The sequence below is a fragment of the Loxodonta africana genome, chromosome 26 (assembly GCF_030014295.1).
Source record: "Loxodonta africana isolate mLoxAfr1 chromosome 26, mLoxAfr1.hap2, whole genome shotgun sequence".
NCBI classification, from domain to species: Eukaryota; Metazoa; Chordata; class Mammalia; order Proboscidea; family Elephantidae; genus Loxodonta; species Loxodonta africana.
This window is the reverse complement of record NC_087367.1, coordinates 7,332,967-7,349,885: the sequence shown is the minus strand read 5'-3', so window position 1 is coordinate 7,349,885 and position 16,919 is coordinate 7,332,967. Positions and strand designations below refer to the sequence as shown.

The 16,919-nt window shown below is 48.7% G+C and overlaps 1 protein-coding gene across 2 annotated transcripts in view; it reads left to right on the top strand.

Moving 5' to 3' along the window:
- The window catches only part of SPTBN1 (spectrin beta, non-erythrocytic 1), a 223,013-nt gene extending 212,693 nt beyond the window's left edge, over positions 1 to 10,320 (top strand). For both annotated transcript variants that reach the window (XM_064277086.1, XM_010597267.3), the window contains 4 exons: positions 3,579 to 3,817; positions 5,015 to 5,188; positions 7,004 to 7,046; positions 7,775 to 10,320. In XM_064277086.1, coding sequence (XP_064133156.1) covers positions 3,579 to 3,817; positions 5,015 to 5,188; positions 7,004 to 7,046; positions 7,775 to 7,993 — 675 coding nt within the window. In that variant the 3' untranslated portion in view covers positions 7,994 to 10,320. The remainder of the gene's footprint in view (positions 1 to 3,578; positions 3,818 to 5,014; positions 5,189 to 7,003; positions 7,047 to 7,774) is intronic.
- Positions 10,321 to 16,919: the final 6,599 nt, after the last annotated feature.

Here is a 16,919-nt window from a genome sequence, read left to right as displayed (position 1 = left end):
TTAGTGGAGTCAGAAACCTGTTTTGATACATGTTCTCCATGAGTTAAGTCTGATTTGTCTTTTCATTTCATGATGCATGTCTTTTTTTTTTTTTTTTCCTTTTTTTTGTCAGGATAACATCATATAGCATCTTGTTTTTCCATATCTATGTACATATCTATCTACTTGTGACTGTAGATGGGTATATAGATAGACGCTAAGAAGCTTCTTATGTTCCGGGGGTGGTGTGCACCATTATTGGGTCTCTGCCTTGAAACACACCAAAATCTACTCTAGAGAATTTGCTGTTTCATCTTTGGTCAGTGGGGCGCCTTCACGTGTCTTTCTGGCTCCAAATTACATGTGTCATTGATCTATATGTATATATGTGACATTTTCATATATATATATGTGTGTGTTCAAATTTTGTATCATCAGGACTAATACCCAATTTTATATCCAGGAGACCAAAAAAAAAAAAAAAACCCAGCAGCAACATAAGCAGATACAGAAGGAGTGCTATGATGCTTTTGGCATTGGCTCCCACGCCTTGCTTTTATCTAGATTTTAAAACCACCAATTGCCAGAGAAAATTTTTAATAGCAATTGAATTGTATTCGAAAAAAGGCAAGCCTTTTTCATTGTTTGGCTTATGGTGCAGAGACTCAAGTTAATGAACTTGAAAATGGCGTTGCTTCACGCACTTTGAAAACCAGAGTGTTCCTTGTGCTACTAGTCATCATGTTGCATTCATGTTCACATCCTGATTTAAATCTCCCAGGTGTACCCAGCCACTAAAGCACTCTGGACTAATCGCTAAAAGGAAGCAGCGTGGGGGGCGGGGTGGGGGCCGGGTGCTGTATCCCCATGTATTCACGGTTTGATTCCAGCACTATGATTTGCTTTTGATGTTTGTCTCTGGTGGTGTGGTGTCCGTTGTCAGCATGCTTCCAGCACATGTCCATTAAAATTCATTTTGTTCCTTTTATTTTCCTTGTTTTCTTGGTTAGTAGTTCATTTGCATAAACATTAATTCTCTTTGCATACTGGTTTGGGGTTTTCTCTTTCCTCCTAACTCCAAAGAAAAAATTTTTGCTGCAGAAATTCCCTCAGAAGAGGCCTCCCTGGCATTTCATCCGCCTTGAAGCCTGACCAAGTGTGTGATACATTTTAGCCTCACTGAAGTAAATGTCTCCCTAGCCAGGTCATTGCTGTCACTAGCAGTTTTCAAGTCAAACCTGCAGCACGAAATTTTTTTTTATCCTGGTTTCTGTACATACTAACCTCATGTATCTTGGACTCACACCTGTCACAGGCTTCCAGACCACAGTCCCTTTCCTCCTCACCAAAAGCACCCCGAAATCTCACACTCGAACAGATTGGTCAACTTTAAAATCCATTCAGCATTCTTTTGATTCACGGGTTTTTTTTTCCAGTTGTTATTTCCCCTCCTCCATCCCCCTTTAAAAATGAAGAGAGAGAGAGAAATCTTTAAGTAGTCTTTTGCAATATGGAGCCCTGGTGGCAGTTCACATCCACCAGCCGCTCCTTGGAAACCCTATGGGGCTGTTCTGCTTGGTCCTATAGGATCGCTATGAGACGGAACCAACTCGAAGGCAGTGGGTTTGGTTTTTTAATTTTTTTATTGCCCATATTGGAGCCCTGGTGGCTCAGTGGTTAAGAGCTCGGCTGCTAACCAAAAAATCAGTCATTCAAATCCACCAGCCACTCCTTGGAAACCCTATGGGGCAGTTCTACTCTTTCCTATAGGGTCGGAATTGACCTGACAGCAGCGGGTTTGGTTTGCCTATAGGAGCCCTGTTAGCGCAGTGTTTAAGAGCTCAGCTGCTAACCAGGAGGTCAGCAGTTCAAATCCACCAGCTGCTCCTTGGAAATGCTGTGAGGCAATTCTACTCTGTCCTGTAGGGTCGCTATGAGTTGGAATCAACTTGATGACAACAGGCTGGGTTTGTTTTGTTTTGTTTTGGCTTGATTGCTCATAAGCACATGTCTACAGGCTGTCACTTGTAAGGCCAGGTAATCACCATGCACCTTCCCCTTCCCCATGCCTTTCTGCCCTGATAATCTGTTTTCCACATTGTACCCCGGGTAGAGGGTTCCAATCAAAAACACTGTTAAATTGCACAGTGTCTAGCCTCTCCCTAAACCGGGATGCTGATTTTGATAGTTTGTATAGATTATAGATGTAGCAGAACCACTACTCTCTCTCCCCCCTGCCCCTGAGTTTTCCCCAGCCCCTTGCCCAAGGAATCAGTCTCCTTGAAGATCAAGTGTTGGGCCCAGCCACGTAGGTGAGACCTTAGGTGGAAGATCCAGTTCTGAGAGTTGATGGATCTGAGTGTCCCAGCAGTCGTGGCCGGCCCCCCGTTTACCCCTGTTGAGGCTCTTGCTCCTAATCTGGGGTCATTCTGGTTCTGGGCCGCGTTGGCGGGGCAAGGTATCTAATGAGCGTGCCATTGACACCTCCATGTTTGTCTGCGTATGAGGGGTGCAGATTGTAACCCACTAAAGCGTCAGCCACACCCAGCTTTAGTAACGTGCTAATCCCATGCCCGGCGCCTCAGCCATGGGCCGCCACAGTTAATGGTACAGAATTGATAGCACACAGGCTGGAAGGTGATAATCAGTGGAGACCCTACCGCGTTTCCAAAGCCGAAAAGCCATGAGGGTTGCCATTTAAGTGAGCTTGGGAAGGAACGGCTCCCGAAGACGCCTCCACTGGAAGCCTGGCTGTCCGGGCTCCCTCGCCTCAGTGCGGCAAGGCACCTCCACCAGCCAAGCGTGATGGGGAAGGCCCTGGTTCTGTCTTTGTTTGGGGGTAAATAGCCGTGTGGTGTTGAGTGACTGTGATTGGCTTTTCCAGCTCCTTTAACACAAACTACGACCCACTCACGATTCAACCTGGGCAGATGTGGTTGAGTTGATGTCTGACCTGCCTCGTTTCCTTCCAGCTCTTACGTCCCAGCGTCTAACTGGGGTCATGAGAATGCATGATTGTAGTCCTAATTTCTGCATGTGTTTATGACCATGTGTTGGGGGCAGGGTGGGGAAGCCGGGGAGCATTTTCTGAAACCAAAAGTCTCTTCTTGTCTCATTTTGGGGGAATGCTGTGTAGCTCTGATGGCGTTGTCTGTCCATCTGTTTGTGAATGCCTCTTTCGCTTCAACTTCAGCCCTTCTGGTGGCATCCTTGGTTTGTAAGGTGGCTGCTGTATAACGTCCACTCTCTCTCCTATTTAATACGCGTGATTGTTCCTGTCGTCCTTTGTTTTAAGTGACCGTGAGAGGAAGTGACCTGAGTTATGTTAGAGAACGTGGAGCGATCAGAGGAGCGGAGTGCAGTAAAACTCACACTGGCATTTCGCTTTTCTCGTTTCCCCGTAAACGGGCGGGTATTAATCCATTCCCACCTTCTAATGTCCCCGGTGCCCGGCTGGCTTGGTGGGGTGCGCAATGGTTTTACTGTACTGCCTCGATCTGTGCCAGGCACTTATACGCAGCCACGTGTGCGAGTTAGAGTGGATGTGGTCGCTGGCCGGGCTCGCGGGCTTCACTGAGCCGCCTCTCCACTGTCCCTAGATGGCAGAAACGGCAGACACAGGCGAGATGGTCAACGGTGCTGCGGAGCAGAGGACCAGCTCCAAGGAGTCCAGCCCCATCCCCTCCCCTACCTCCAACCGCAAAGCCAAGACAGCCCTCCCGGCCCAGAGCGCCGCCACCCTACCAGCCAGACCCCAGGAGACGCCCTCGGCCCAGATGGAGGGCTTCCTGAATCGGAAGCATGAGTGGGAGGCCCACAACAAGAAAGCCTCAAGCAGGTAACGGTGTAGACGCTGGGGCAGGAAGGTGGGAGGTCCGGCGTCCTGGACTTGGAAGGGGTGTGTGTGCTCATGCGTCTGCTCAGTGGTTAGCGCCTCTGCTTCTGGGGCCATCGCATTCTCCTGAGTAGGAGCGGTGTGCTGCTACTTCACTGAGGGAAGGAAAAGCTCGGTGTGGTCGGGAGTAGCCAGAACGGGCCTTAGTAGTTCATTGTGAAGAGGAATTTGCTGGATTGAGGCCGGGGAGTCTTTTCTGCCTGAAGTGGTTTCATCGAAGGATTCCTTGTGGGATTTTTTTTTTAAGATATTCAACATTTCCCCTGACATTACCTCCGTATCAATCTTTATATTATCTCCCGACAACTTTATCTTTGTGCTCTCCATTTTATAGATGAGGGAACTGAGGCTCTGAGAAGCTAAGAAAGCCCACTCTCTGTAGAAGCCTAGTGAATGGCAAAGCTAAAGGGAAACTCACATCTGAGTTCGCAGCCCGTGTGCTTAAAGAGTAGCACGTTCAGTCGTGCAGGTTGTGCACTGCACAGGGAGTCCCATCTAAAGGCCAGCATTCACAGGGAGGAGAGCATGGATTTGTATGCTGTTACAGGCAGGTGGCAGCAAAGGGTCTTGTTCTAATAAAATCACTGTATTACGGCAGTTGGCTGTACCTTGGGGAAAGGCTGTCTTTTTCTACTTCATTCAAAGCTGCCATAAAGGCTAATGGTGGCCTTGGGCCTGCCTCCCTGTCAAGTTGCCAAGCCACAGAGAGTGAAGCCAAGGCTGTCAGAGCCCCTGTAGAAGGATAGGAGGGTTTCAAGTAATGAGACTGGCCTGCCTGTGGTTAACACAGAGAGTACCAGACGCTAATGAATATTTTCTAACGAGAGCTGAGAGTGCCTTCATTTATTGGAAGAGGGCACTGCGCTTTTCCCTAAATTCAGACATAGCCCTCAAGAGCCTCCCATTGTAGTTCCATCTGCCCTGTCCGGGCATCTCCTGAAGAAGTGCGTTCCGTTGTTTAGTTTTGGCAAGATTTAGCAAGGGCTTTTCACACCCAAGTTTTCTTGCTTTGGTACTTGAATGCCTCCGCTTGTCCTTCCTTAAACGTGTTATGTGAGAAACGTTTTCTTCTTGATCACATCCTTAATCCTTCAAGGGTGTGTGGTGCAGAGCCTTTGACGTCCCTTCTTTACTTTCTAGGTCATGGCACAATGTTTACTGTGTCATAAATAACCAAGAGATGGGTTTCTACAAAGATGCAAAGACCGCTGCGTCCGGAATCCCCTACCACAGCGAGGTCCCCGTGACTTTGAAAGAAGCCATCTGCGAAGTGGCTGTTGATTACAAAAAGAAGAAACACGTCTTCAAGCTCAGGTGAGGGGTGGCAGAGAATAGGCATGTGTTCCCTTTCATCCTGGGGGTTGGTTCTGTTGTCTTAGATCCCAAAATTCGCTGGTTCCTCTTCTCTGCAATTTAAAAAAAATCCCAATAAAGGGAGAAAAACTGGCTCGGCACACATGTCGACGGACCTGTGCGGGCCTGTGGTTGGTCACCAGCTCCCGTGTGGTTACAGAGCAGCTAAGAACTGAAGGAAGTGGGAGGGGCTTTTGCTTTTATAACCTGGACCATACTGTTTCCTAAGACTGAAAGTGAGCTAGTTACATGTTATGGTTGGAAGGAAGCTTAGAAAAATGGTTTCCCCACCTTTCAGCTTATTGAGACCTAGAAGGTGCTGCTTTTTGCTCATGACTTATCTGGAGAGGGGTCAAGGAGCCGTCCTGGGCCAGCAGGGTAGAAACCAGCAGGCCCTGCCTCCCATAACTCTCCCAGCGGCTGTTCCCGCTGGTTCTGGAACCTTCGCTTCCTAACATGGCTGCCCTGTAGAACAAGTCCGCCTCCCTGCAGAGTGGGGCCAGGCTCCCCAGGAAGTGGGCAGAAAAGTCATTTTACATTTTAAGAACATAAAAAGTAAACATTTTAGGGGTTCAGATGTTACTTAGTTTAAATTAACTTGCTTTGCTGCCTTGGGATCTGAAAAGCCCCAGTCTTCAGTTATGTGTATGTGCCCTTCATGCCAGTTCAACTGGGGCACGGGCTACAAATTAGAGTTTCAGGTAGTGTTGATTTATGAAGCCTTGTGGAGCAGTCCAGACAGGCTCCATGGGACCTGAAACCTTCACATTTTGTAAGGCCGGGCCCAGACAGTGTGACTCCTTGCTGTCTGCCTGTTTGCCCTCCCTCAGTGCAGCTTCAGAGTCAAGCATTGGCAAGGGCGGTCACCCCTCCCTCGTCTACACAGCAACACCCCCTTCCTCGTGATGACAGTAGAGTGAGTGAGTGACCCCCCAAGCCCAGTGCCATCTGGGTGCCACAGTGGTGGTCTTACAAGGGCAGTGTCTGACATTCCGAGACAGGCGTAAAGAAAGAGAAATCGGGGAGACTTTTTCTGTATGTCTTTTCAGAGATTCTGGACTTCATAAATGTAGGGGTACAAGCTCAGCAGCAGACTTTGAGAAGGGCTTATAAGTTAGAGGCGTGCCTGGGTGGCACAGGTGGTTAAGCACTCAATTGCTAGAGTGAAAGGTTGGCAGTTCAGACCCACTCGGGTGCCTCGGAAGACTTGCCTGGTGTTTGGCTTCCGGAAGATCACAGCCTTGAAGACCCTGTGGAGCAGTTGTACGCTGCACGCAAGTCGGAATAGTCAGAATAGACTCAGCGGCAGCTGACGACAACACGATTTAGGACCTTTCTCCAGGCTCTTGGCTTCAACGTGGAGCAGTGATCAGGTGTCCGAGTGGTCTGTGCCACAGCAGAGGCACACGTTGACCAGTTCGGGGCTCCGCTGATCCTCTCGGGACTGGGGCACCAGGCAGCCTGTGTATGTTATATGGGCCTATTACAACAGAGAAGAACATTGCTGGGTCTGTGCGATCCCCATACACGGTTGGTGGTGTAGACAGAGCTCTGATTGGCACACCCGGTGTGGTTCCTGTGGCCTATTTGTATCCTACATGGGATTTGGGGGATTTAGAAAAAAAATTTTTTTAATTGTGCCCTAGGTGAAGGTTTACAGGGTTAGTTTCCCATTGAACGATTACTACATTGTTGACATTAAACAATTGCGACATTGGTTGCCAATAAAAAAAATTTAAGTTAAATCGTGATTTTCTTTCTTCCTTCAAATTACAGACTGAACGATGGCAATGAGTACCTCTTCCAAGCCAAAGATGACGTAAGTGTCCAAGATTCACTTCCCTCAAGTACCCGTGGGTTAGCAGCTCTTTGTGGGACAATGGGCTTTATTTACAGTGTGGCTCATTCAAGAAACGACGGGTGAGTGGTTTCTGTATCTTGTCTCCACGGTCACCAATGGTGGAAGGTGTTTGGTGCTTTCATGTCTCTGGGAGGCAGTTGATGTCATCTTGATGTCTCCTTGCTTTGGAGGTGGGTGTGGGCTGTGCAGGGGATATGTGCCCACCTATCACAGAGAGGAGGTGCGTGAGGTAATCCAGGAAGGGTCAGGAGCCCAACAGTGTCATGATCATGCTGCATCTTGAGGGGCGGAGGGGCTGGTGGATGAGAAAACAGCCTGTGTTGGGCTTTCATTTGAAAAAGCACCTTCTAGAGGGAGACCTGATGCCCCACAAATTGAGATCAACTGTCCAGCTCTTCTAAGTTTGTAGGACCACTTGCTAGAGTGATGACCTTCAGGTGTGGTAAGCTGAATGCTCATGAAGGTTGAACCTTGGTGGCCACTGAGTAAAGCTGAGGTTTGTTCTGGAGCAGCACCCCAGACGGTTACTCTGCTTGCTCCCTTGTTAGCCGACACGTCTGTTAGCTGGTTGGCCGTTGCCCAGCCTTCCCACTGCTGGAGGCTCGGGCAGGCACCTGGGGAGGGCCGTGAGTGCCTCCCGCCTGTCTGTCCCGATTGAGCCTCACCTGTACCTCTCTTTGGTCCAGGAGGAAATGAACACGTGGATCCAGGCCATCTCCTCTGCCATCTCTTCTGATAAACACGAGGTGTCTGCCAGCACCCAGAGCACGCCAGCATCCAGCCGGGCCCAGACCTTACCGACCAGCGTCGTCACCATCACCAGCGAGTCCAGTCCCGGCAAGCGGGAGAAGGACAAAGAGAAAGACAAAGAGAAGCGGTTCAGCCTTTTCGGCAAAAAGAAATGAACGCCTTTCCTTCCACCTCCTGCCCTTGTCCTGCCTCGTCAGTGAAATTCCAGCATGCAAGCTCAGAACCAACACGTTACTCTCTGTGCCTACTGTCCCTCAATGTGGTGGATTTTTTTTTTAATTTATAGAGCATTTCTGGGGGTGGGGGGGAACACACCTGAACACTTTATCTCCAAGTTATACAAAAGTTTGAGGTGCAGAGGGAAGACCAGATTTTTTTTTTTTTTTAAAACAAAATTATATAGAATAGATTTCCATATTTAAACTGTTCCTCAATTTTGTGAGGCTGTGTTGGAAATAACCCGCCTCTAAGTGTTGGTTTGCAAGGCAGCGGTGCTTAAAACAATATCTCCTTTGCTCACCAGAGACAAAATGTACCAGTTTCCTGACACTGTTCTCTTCCACTAACTTCTGGTGGTCGGTCACCTTGAGTCTCGACTATTAGGAGTGCCCACGATGGGTCTGCCCTTTATTAAGACAGGTCATGTGTTATGGCCTCGCTGCAGCCATAGCACAACTGCGTGTTAACTCCACAGACCAAACCATTTGTATCTGGCATCACCTACTAACACACAACACGCGGCTTTTCTGCATCAACTGCGGTGGTTAAGAATGTCCGTATACAAGAAAGAATAGAAAACTGATACTGTTTTAAATAATCTGTAATTTCAACTTTTTTTTTTTTTTTGCTGAAATACATTATATTGTATGTTTGAGATAATTCTAGTACAAAGTATAATAAAACTAGATGTATAATAAACCCTTTCAATCATTGGTTTAAGTGTACAAGTGGAACCCTGAAGCATTTACTGGACAAAGTAACGTTACCCTCATGGTTACTTGGTTACTTGCTCGTGCGTTGCCACACTGTGTTATAATTTGCTTCATGACCTTGCTCTTGGATACATAGTGTGCATTTCTGTCACTGTAACTATTGTAATGACAAATTTCATTCTTCTGCACAATCAAAATGGCATCGGAAGGAATGAACTTCAGAGGCCGGGCCTGAGCCAGGGAGGTGCGCTCAGGCCTGGACTGTCGACTGTGCCGTACCTCTCGGCTTCTGCCCTACCTGTTAAATATATGCTATGTCATTAAATGCTTTTAAATCTAGCACGGTGGCTGACTGTGGTTTTTCCTTTCCCGCCGGCATGCCAAGTAGGGAAGCTGGCAAACAGAAATAGCAAACGGGAGACATCCTCTAGGCAACCTGGGTTCCTGTCTTACATTTTTGTGCACATGTGATGCGCTGTTTTGAAAAACTACAACAAGCCAAATGCAGAATGTGGGGTGCTTTGCTGTCATGGATCCACGTTTGATCTTTTATTTATGGAAAACGTATCAAGGAGCTTGCTACACCTGAACTCCGAAGGGGACGGGTTGGCAAACTTGCTCTGTAAAGGGCCAGAGATGGCAAGGGTTCTGGGCCTTGCCGGCCATATAGTGTGTGAAGCTACTCAGTTTTGCCGCGGTAGCACAAAAAGCCATTTGACAGTACGTAAGCCAATGGCTGTGTTCCAACAAGGAGCCCTGGTGGCACAGTGGTTAAGAGCTTGGCTGCTAACCAAAAGGTCTGTCGTTTGAATCTACCAGCCCCTTCTTAGAAACCCTATGGGGCAGATCTGCCCTGCCCTATAGGGTCGTTATGAGTCAGAATTGACTCGACGGCAACAGATTTGGTTTTGGTTATGTCCAGTAAAACTTACTTTATGAGCACAAATTTGAGTTTAATTTTCACATGCCACCAAATATTTTCCTTTAGATTTTTTTTCCTTCCCAAGTATTTTTAGAATGTAAAAACTATTCTTGGCTTGCAGGCCATACAAAAACAGACGACAGGCCAGATTTGGCCATTGGGCCTTAGTTTGCTGACCTCTGCATAGGGGCCATGGGTTAGTTTGTGTGACTATACTTGTCCCGTTTCATCTGGCCATATTGACTCCATAGTGCTTGCATGTTTTTCTTACAAAAAGCAGCGATGGATTTTCAGTAAGTTACTCCATGGAGATGGTGCCTAAGGTAGCTTCGGTCCTGAGCTTCACAGCTGAGCGGCACTGGGTGTTCTGTTACCTTTAGGTGAGCTGAGACCTCACCATCTCCTCCTCCACCTTCTCTCATGTACCCAAGGCCGTCTGTCCCACCTCCTCACATGCACCCAAGGCCATCTGTCTCACCTCCTCACATGCACCGAAGGCCGTCTGTCTCACCTCCTCACATGCACCCAAGGCCATCTGTCCCACCTCCTCACATGCAGCGAAGGCTGTCTGTCTCACCTCCTCACATGCACCCAAGGCCATGTGTCCCACCTCCTCACATGCACCAAAGGCTGTCTGACCTCTTCACATGCACCCAGGGGTGCCTGTCTCATCTCACATGCATCCAAGGCCGTCTGTCTCACCTCCTCACACGCACCCAAGGCCGTTTCTCATCTCACACACCCAAGGCTGTCTGTCTCATAACTTGCCCTTGCCTTACTCAGGATAGGAAGCAAGCCATCCCATTTTCAACAGACAAACTCCTAACCAAAATGTTAAGGAAAAACAATTGGGATAACTGATTAATTTCAGCCTGCTCTTAAAGAAGCATCCAAACAGCAGGGAGGCCATGCTCAAAAGGGAATTAACCAGTGATGCCAGAATTCCGTACACAATTTGTACAGATGGAAAACTTCGCATGTGATTTCAGAGGTCCACGGACCCCTGATTCTGAAGCCTGGCTTTGGTGTTGCTTGCTGTCCCTTGCTCACTAGCCGAGGATGCAGCTGAGGTCTGAGAGGAGGAGGAGGGTAGGGCAGGAGAACCGGCAGAAGACAGGCTGCTGCAGATGGTCAGGAGCTGGCGTCAGAGCTTCACTGGAAGACCCCAGTCAAGACGGGCGCTGCTGGAAGGCGTAGGCCACATAGGGTCATCACACCTGTCAGGGTCATTCATGGATGTATTGCTATAATGTGCTATTTTATTTTTTAGTAAGAGAGGATGGGTGATAATGCTGGCCGCTGTACAAATCTGGGTAGAGAAGAAGAGTAAAATAAGACTGTCAGGACATGAAGTGGCACTCTTGGTTGCTTAAAGGCTACTTTCTGTCACATTTTAGTACCTCTGAAGTTGGAGTGGAAACCCTGGTGGTGTAGTGGTTAAGTGCCACGGCTGCTAACCAAAGAGGGAGGGAGTTTGAATCCACCAGCCACTCCTTGGAAACTCCGTGGGACAGTTCTACTCTGTCCTCTAGGGTTGTTATGAGTCAAAATGGACTCCATGGCAATGAGTTTTAGGTTTGAAAGTTGGGATGCATCTTCAGCTGATGACACCTTAGTACTATAATCTGGGTGCTAAGTGTTCTGTGTTCTGGTGGAACCTCAGTACTGTGTTCTGGGTACTAAGTGTTCCGTGTTCTGGTGGAACCTCAGTACTGTGTTCTGGGCACTAAGTGTTCCGTGTTCTGGTGGAACCTCGGTACTGTGTTCTGGGTACTAAGTGTTCCGTGTTCTGGTGGAACCTCGGTACTGTGTTCTGGGTACTAAGTGTTCTGTGTTCTGGTGGAACCTCGGTACTGTGTTCTGAGTACCAAGTGTTCTGTGTTCTGGTGGAACCTTGGTACTGTGTTCTGGGTACTAAGTGTTCTGTGTTCTGGTGGAAACTTAGTACTGTGTTCTGGATACTAAGTGTTCTGTGTTCTGGTGGAAACTTAGTACTGTGTTCTGGGTACTAAGTGTTCTGTGTTCTGGTGGAACCTCAGTACTGTGTCCTGGGCACTAGGTGTTCCGTGTTCTGGTGGAGCCTCACCCAGTACTGTGTTCTGGGTACTAAGTGTTCTGTGTTCTGGTGGAAACTTAGTACTGTGTTCTGGGTACTAAGTGTTCCATGTTCTGGTGGAACCTTGGTACTGTGTTCTGGGTACTAAGTGTTCCACATTCTGGTGGAAACTTAGTACTGTGTTCTGGTGGAACTGGCTGGTTTTCTTGAGGGAGCTTTGAATGGTGGTGTATCTCACAGCCTGCAGCATCTTAGATTAAACAGTGTGCAGACCTGGCGAGTGGGTCCTTGTCACTGCCAACTTGTCACTGGCGCTTTTAGCACTGGTTATGTGTACAGGTCCTGTGATTTTTACCTAGATACATTGTTTTCATTGGTTAGTTGGAAGACATACAAAAAAATGTTTCCCTTCATCTAGTGGTACAGTTCATACAGGAAAGGGGGAAAAAATGAGTCCTGTTATGAAAGATGGCAGGCCACCCCAGAAAAATGGGAGTGTTTTAGCTTGTAAAAGACAAATCCACCTGGCCTGGCTGAAAGAATGTTATATCCCATTTGGAGTGTGGAATGTTTTGTGGGAAAAGGTCAGCTTTTTCCTACGAGAAAGGCTTCAGGAAATGAGCTTGGAGGGACCCACGGCTTCTCTCTGATTTAAATAGGGGTCAAGATGCGTGAGAAGGTGATGCTTCTCTTGTGGGTCACTTAGAGTATTTTCACTCAGGTTGAGGAAGCACCACCAAGCCCTGAAACTCATGGGAACTAGGCTGATTGGGGAAAGTTAGTGAATAGAGGTCAAGTTTTACCAAGTTCATGCCTCGTTTTGACACTTTCTCTGCAGTGAGCTTGGAGGAACACCCAGGCTTCTCGAGGCATGTGGGGCTGGTTGCCTGAGCTGCCCTGGCTCTCTGTGTACCTTTGGCCTCATGTGAGCTAATCAGTCAAGTGGCCTCTGACTCATGGCGACCCCATATGTGTCAGAGTAGAACTGTGGTCCACAGGGTTTTCAGTGGCTGATTTTTCAGAAGCAGATCACCAGGCCTTTCCTCCAACATAGCTCTGTGTGGCCTTGGGCCTCCAGCCTTTCAGTTAGCAGCCCAGCACGGTAACCACTGGCACCACACAGGGACTTCTGCATAAGCTAACGGGTTTGTCTCACCATCAGCCCCACAGCTGGAAGAGGGCTCTTAAACTGGAACTTGGAGAAGCTAGAGGGGCCTCCCTGCCCTGCCACCAGCCAACCCTGCTCAGGAGGCCTGTGGGTGCCCCTCTCCCAACACACGGACACCCTGGAGGCAGCTGCGAGGGGGCCGCCAGGGGCACGTGGACTTGTGCAAGTTTCCACTGCCTTTCCAGGTCACTTTGGGGACAGATTGTGTCTGGGGGTGGGAACGGAGGAGGCGGGAGATGAGTGGATTTCCTGAGGGAAGGAATTTTCTCTTACATCAGCCAATAGGGACTTTTCTCCAAGGGTGTGGCACCCTGCATTCCAGAGGGGCCTGGGGACTTTCTCCGTCTGAGCTGAGGCCAAGTCTTATCTCACAGCATTTTCCCTGGGGCATCTGCCCTGCTCTCTGCCACCAGAGTGAATTACTACCAATGTTGCTGTTATTCAGGCTTTGATTTTTGTTAGGAAAACCGTTCTCTCGAGATTTCAATCTCCCCCATCCAGGGCATGCATCTCCGTGGAAGGTGCAACCCAAAAAACAAACTAAAAAACAAACCCTTGAAGTGGAGTGTATCCTGATTCCTGGCAACTCCGTGTGTGCGAAGTGGACCTGTGCTGCGTGGAGTTTTTGTGGCTGTGACGGTTCAGAAGCAGAGCACCAGATCTTCTGAGGTGCTTCTGGGTGGATTCAAACCACCAACTTCGCGGTTTGCTCCCAGCACTCAACTGAGCCACTCTGGGACTCCACGGAATGTGCTCCAGCCTTCCTTAAAATGACCACGGAGAATGTGCCTCCGAACCCGTGCTCGCTGGCACACAGGCCATGCTGCTCTGCCGGCCATCTGCTGGGCGTGTCGTTCACACCTCTCCGCTTGGATTTTAGAAGGCCTGTCTAACCTGGGGAGCCCTAATGGTGCAGTGGTCAAGAGCTTGCCTCCTAACGAAAAGGTTGGCAGTTTGAATCCACCAGGCAGCCCTTGGAAACCTCATGGGGCAGTTCTGCTGTATCCTATAGGGTTGCTGTGAGTCGGAATCGACTCGTTGGCAACGGGTTTGGTTTGGTTTTTTGTCTTCCCTGGGTGCGTGTGACTGTGTTACAGTACTTCCTCTGGCTTGTTTGGTCTCTACTCTCCTGGGGAAAGAACTCCAAAGCTGAACGACGGCTTTCCCCCCTTCCACCCTCGTGAAGAGTATCCCCTCACTGTGTTTGCAAAGCACCTGCTATGTGTCCACCACTCAGGGGAGCAGCCCTTGAGGAGCTTACACCCCATGACTGCTACAGCCCTTGAGGCCTGTTAGGGTTTGAATCTTATTACCTAATTCTGACTCAAAGTGACCCTACAGAACAGAGAACTGTCCCATGGGGTTTCTAAGGAGTAGCTGGAGGATTCAAACTGCCGACCTTTTGGTTAGCAGCCTGAGCTCTTAACCACTGTTCCACCAGAGCTCCATCCCCCCAAAAGATACGTTCAATTCCTAACCCCTTACCTGTGAACGCGACCTTTACTTGGAGGTAGCATCTTTGCAGACGTAATTGGTTAACTTGAGGTGGTGCCAGGTTAGGGTGAGCCCTGATCCGGTATGACTGGTGTCCTCTACAGAGAAGAAGATGCAGACGCACACGGGTGAACGTCGTGAGAGATGTGGCGTGATGCATCCATGAGCCAAGGAACACGTAGGATTGCTGGCCACCGCCAGGCTCTAGGAGAGAGGATGGGACAGAGTCTCCTCAGAGCCCTCAGAGGAATTGGTGCTGCTGACAGTCTGGATTTCGGACTGCTGGCCTCTAACTGACAGGATAAATTTCTGTTGTTCTAACCACCAGTTTGTGGTACTTCATTATGGCAGCCCTAGAGAACTGATATTAAAAAAATCTGTTGCTGTCGGTTCCGACTCACAGCGACCCTCTAGGACAGAGTAGAACTGCCCCATAGAGTTTCCAAGGAGCACCTGGTGGATTCAAACGCTGACCTTTTGGTTGGCAGCCACAGCTCTTAACCACTGAGCCATCAAGGCTCTGGAAACTGATACAGGGCCCAAGAGACGGCAAGAGGGGTGCCATTTCTGCAGAGGCTGTTACTGATAGCCAGCATTAGCCAAGCACCAGGAACCCCTGGGTGGAGCAAACGGTTAGGTGCTCTTAACTATAACTGAAAGATCAGAGGTTCGAACCCACCCAGAGGTGCCTCTGAGGACAGGCCTGGCAATCTGCTTCTGGAAGGTCACAGCCTTGAAAACCCTGTGGAGCACAGTTCTACTCACGGGGTCGCCATGAGTTGGAATGGACTGGAAGGCAAACAACAGCAGCTGAGCACCTACTGTATGTACCACATGCCACCCTTAGCACTTTACATGTGTAAGCTGATCTAACACTCACGATGACCCTGTAGTACTATTACTATGGGGGAGCTGTTATAGCTGAGACCAGAGCTGTCACCCCAGAGAACAGAAGGCACTGGCACTTAGCCGGAGCTTCTAAAACCCAAATCATGGCGTCTCAGAGCATTCAAAGCTTTTGAAGAGATCTGGTCCATTCCGTGGCCGCCCTGTCCACCTGCCTCGTCTGCAGACAGCTCTGTTGATGTCTTGGGCTTGTAAGGAGGGTGTTGCCCTGTGTAAGTGGATGTATGAGTATGGACACACCCCGTAGGAGAAGGACGAGGGTCTTTGCTGAGAAGTGAGGAACACAGCTGGCTCTGCACGTGCTGGAACAACCAGTCAGTGATTGAGATACAGGAGTCTGAACAACTGGTTTTACTGGCTTCGGCCCTTCATTCTTCTCCAAATGGCATGACTTTATCTTGCCCATAACAGGTGAAGTTGGGTATAGTGCGGGCCAGGCAGTATGCTAAGCAGTTGACTTGTATTATCTCCTGAGACCCTCACAGCAACTCTAAGCGTTAAGGTTTCCTTGATTGTTGTCAGCTGCCATAAGACAGAGCAGAACTTCTCCATAGGGTTTTCTTGGCTGTAATCTTTACAGAAGCAGATCACTAGGGCCTTTTTTCCGAGGTACCCCTGGGTAGGATCAAACTAGCAACCTCTACGTTAGTTAAAAAAAAACAAAACCCATTGCCATCGAGTCGATTCCAACTCATTAAGGAAAAAAAACCAAACCCGTTACCGTCGAATCGATTCCAACTCATGGTGACCCTTATAGGACAGGGTAGAACTGCCCCATAGTTTCCGAGGAGCGCCTGGTGGATTCAAACTGCGAACCTTTTGGTTAGCAGCCATAGCTCTTAACCGCCGCGCCACCAGGGTTTCCGGTAGTTGTGTGCAAACCATTCACACCACCTAGGGACCTGATACTGGTGCTTAAACCCATTGCTGCATTTTTCAGGCGAGGGCGGTGGGGAAAAGTGAACACACACAGTAGGTGTTTGGTTTCTATTTACTGAGTGAATAAACGGATTAAGGTTTAGACCTTTCTGGAAAGAAAGCTAACTTTGGTGGAAAGATGTTGGTATGAGATACAATATTATTAATAGGAAAGGCAGTATGATAAAAACATTCTTCATGATTTTTTAACTCCAGTGATTCCCCTGTCCCACGTGTTTAACATCCTACCCAGTTAATATCATAGGTACCGCTTCTATTCTGTATTTTCACATAAACTTATATCATAAACATTTTGCCATGTTGCTACAGAGACTTTATGGGTTTTTCTTCAAGGGTTATATTTAGTTTTCTCTAGGGTTGATGCACAATCAGCTATTAAAACAGCCCTCAAAGGCTGGGTCTTTAGCGATAAGATCACTCCCCACCCGATAGGCTTGAGTTCCTACAGTTATACCTTTGACTTGTCTCTTTCTGAGGGGTGTCGGGGACGTAGACTCCCTCCCGGTAGGACTGCTCCATAGGCCATAAAAAACCGGTTGCTGTGGGTCAGTTCTGACGCACGGTGACCCCATGTGTGTCAGGGTAGGACTGTGCTCCGTAGGGTTTTCAGTGGGTTAGTTTTCAGAAGGAGATGGCCAGGGCTCTCTGCCAAGGCATCTCTGGG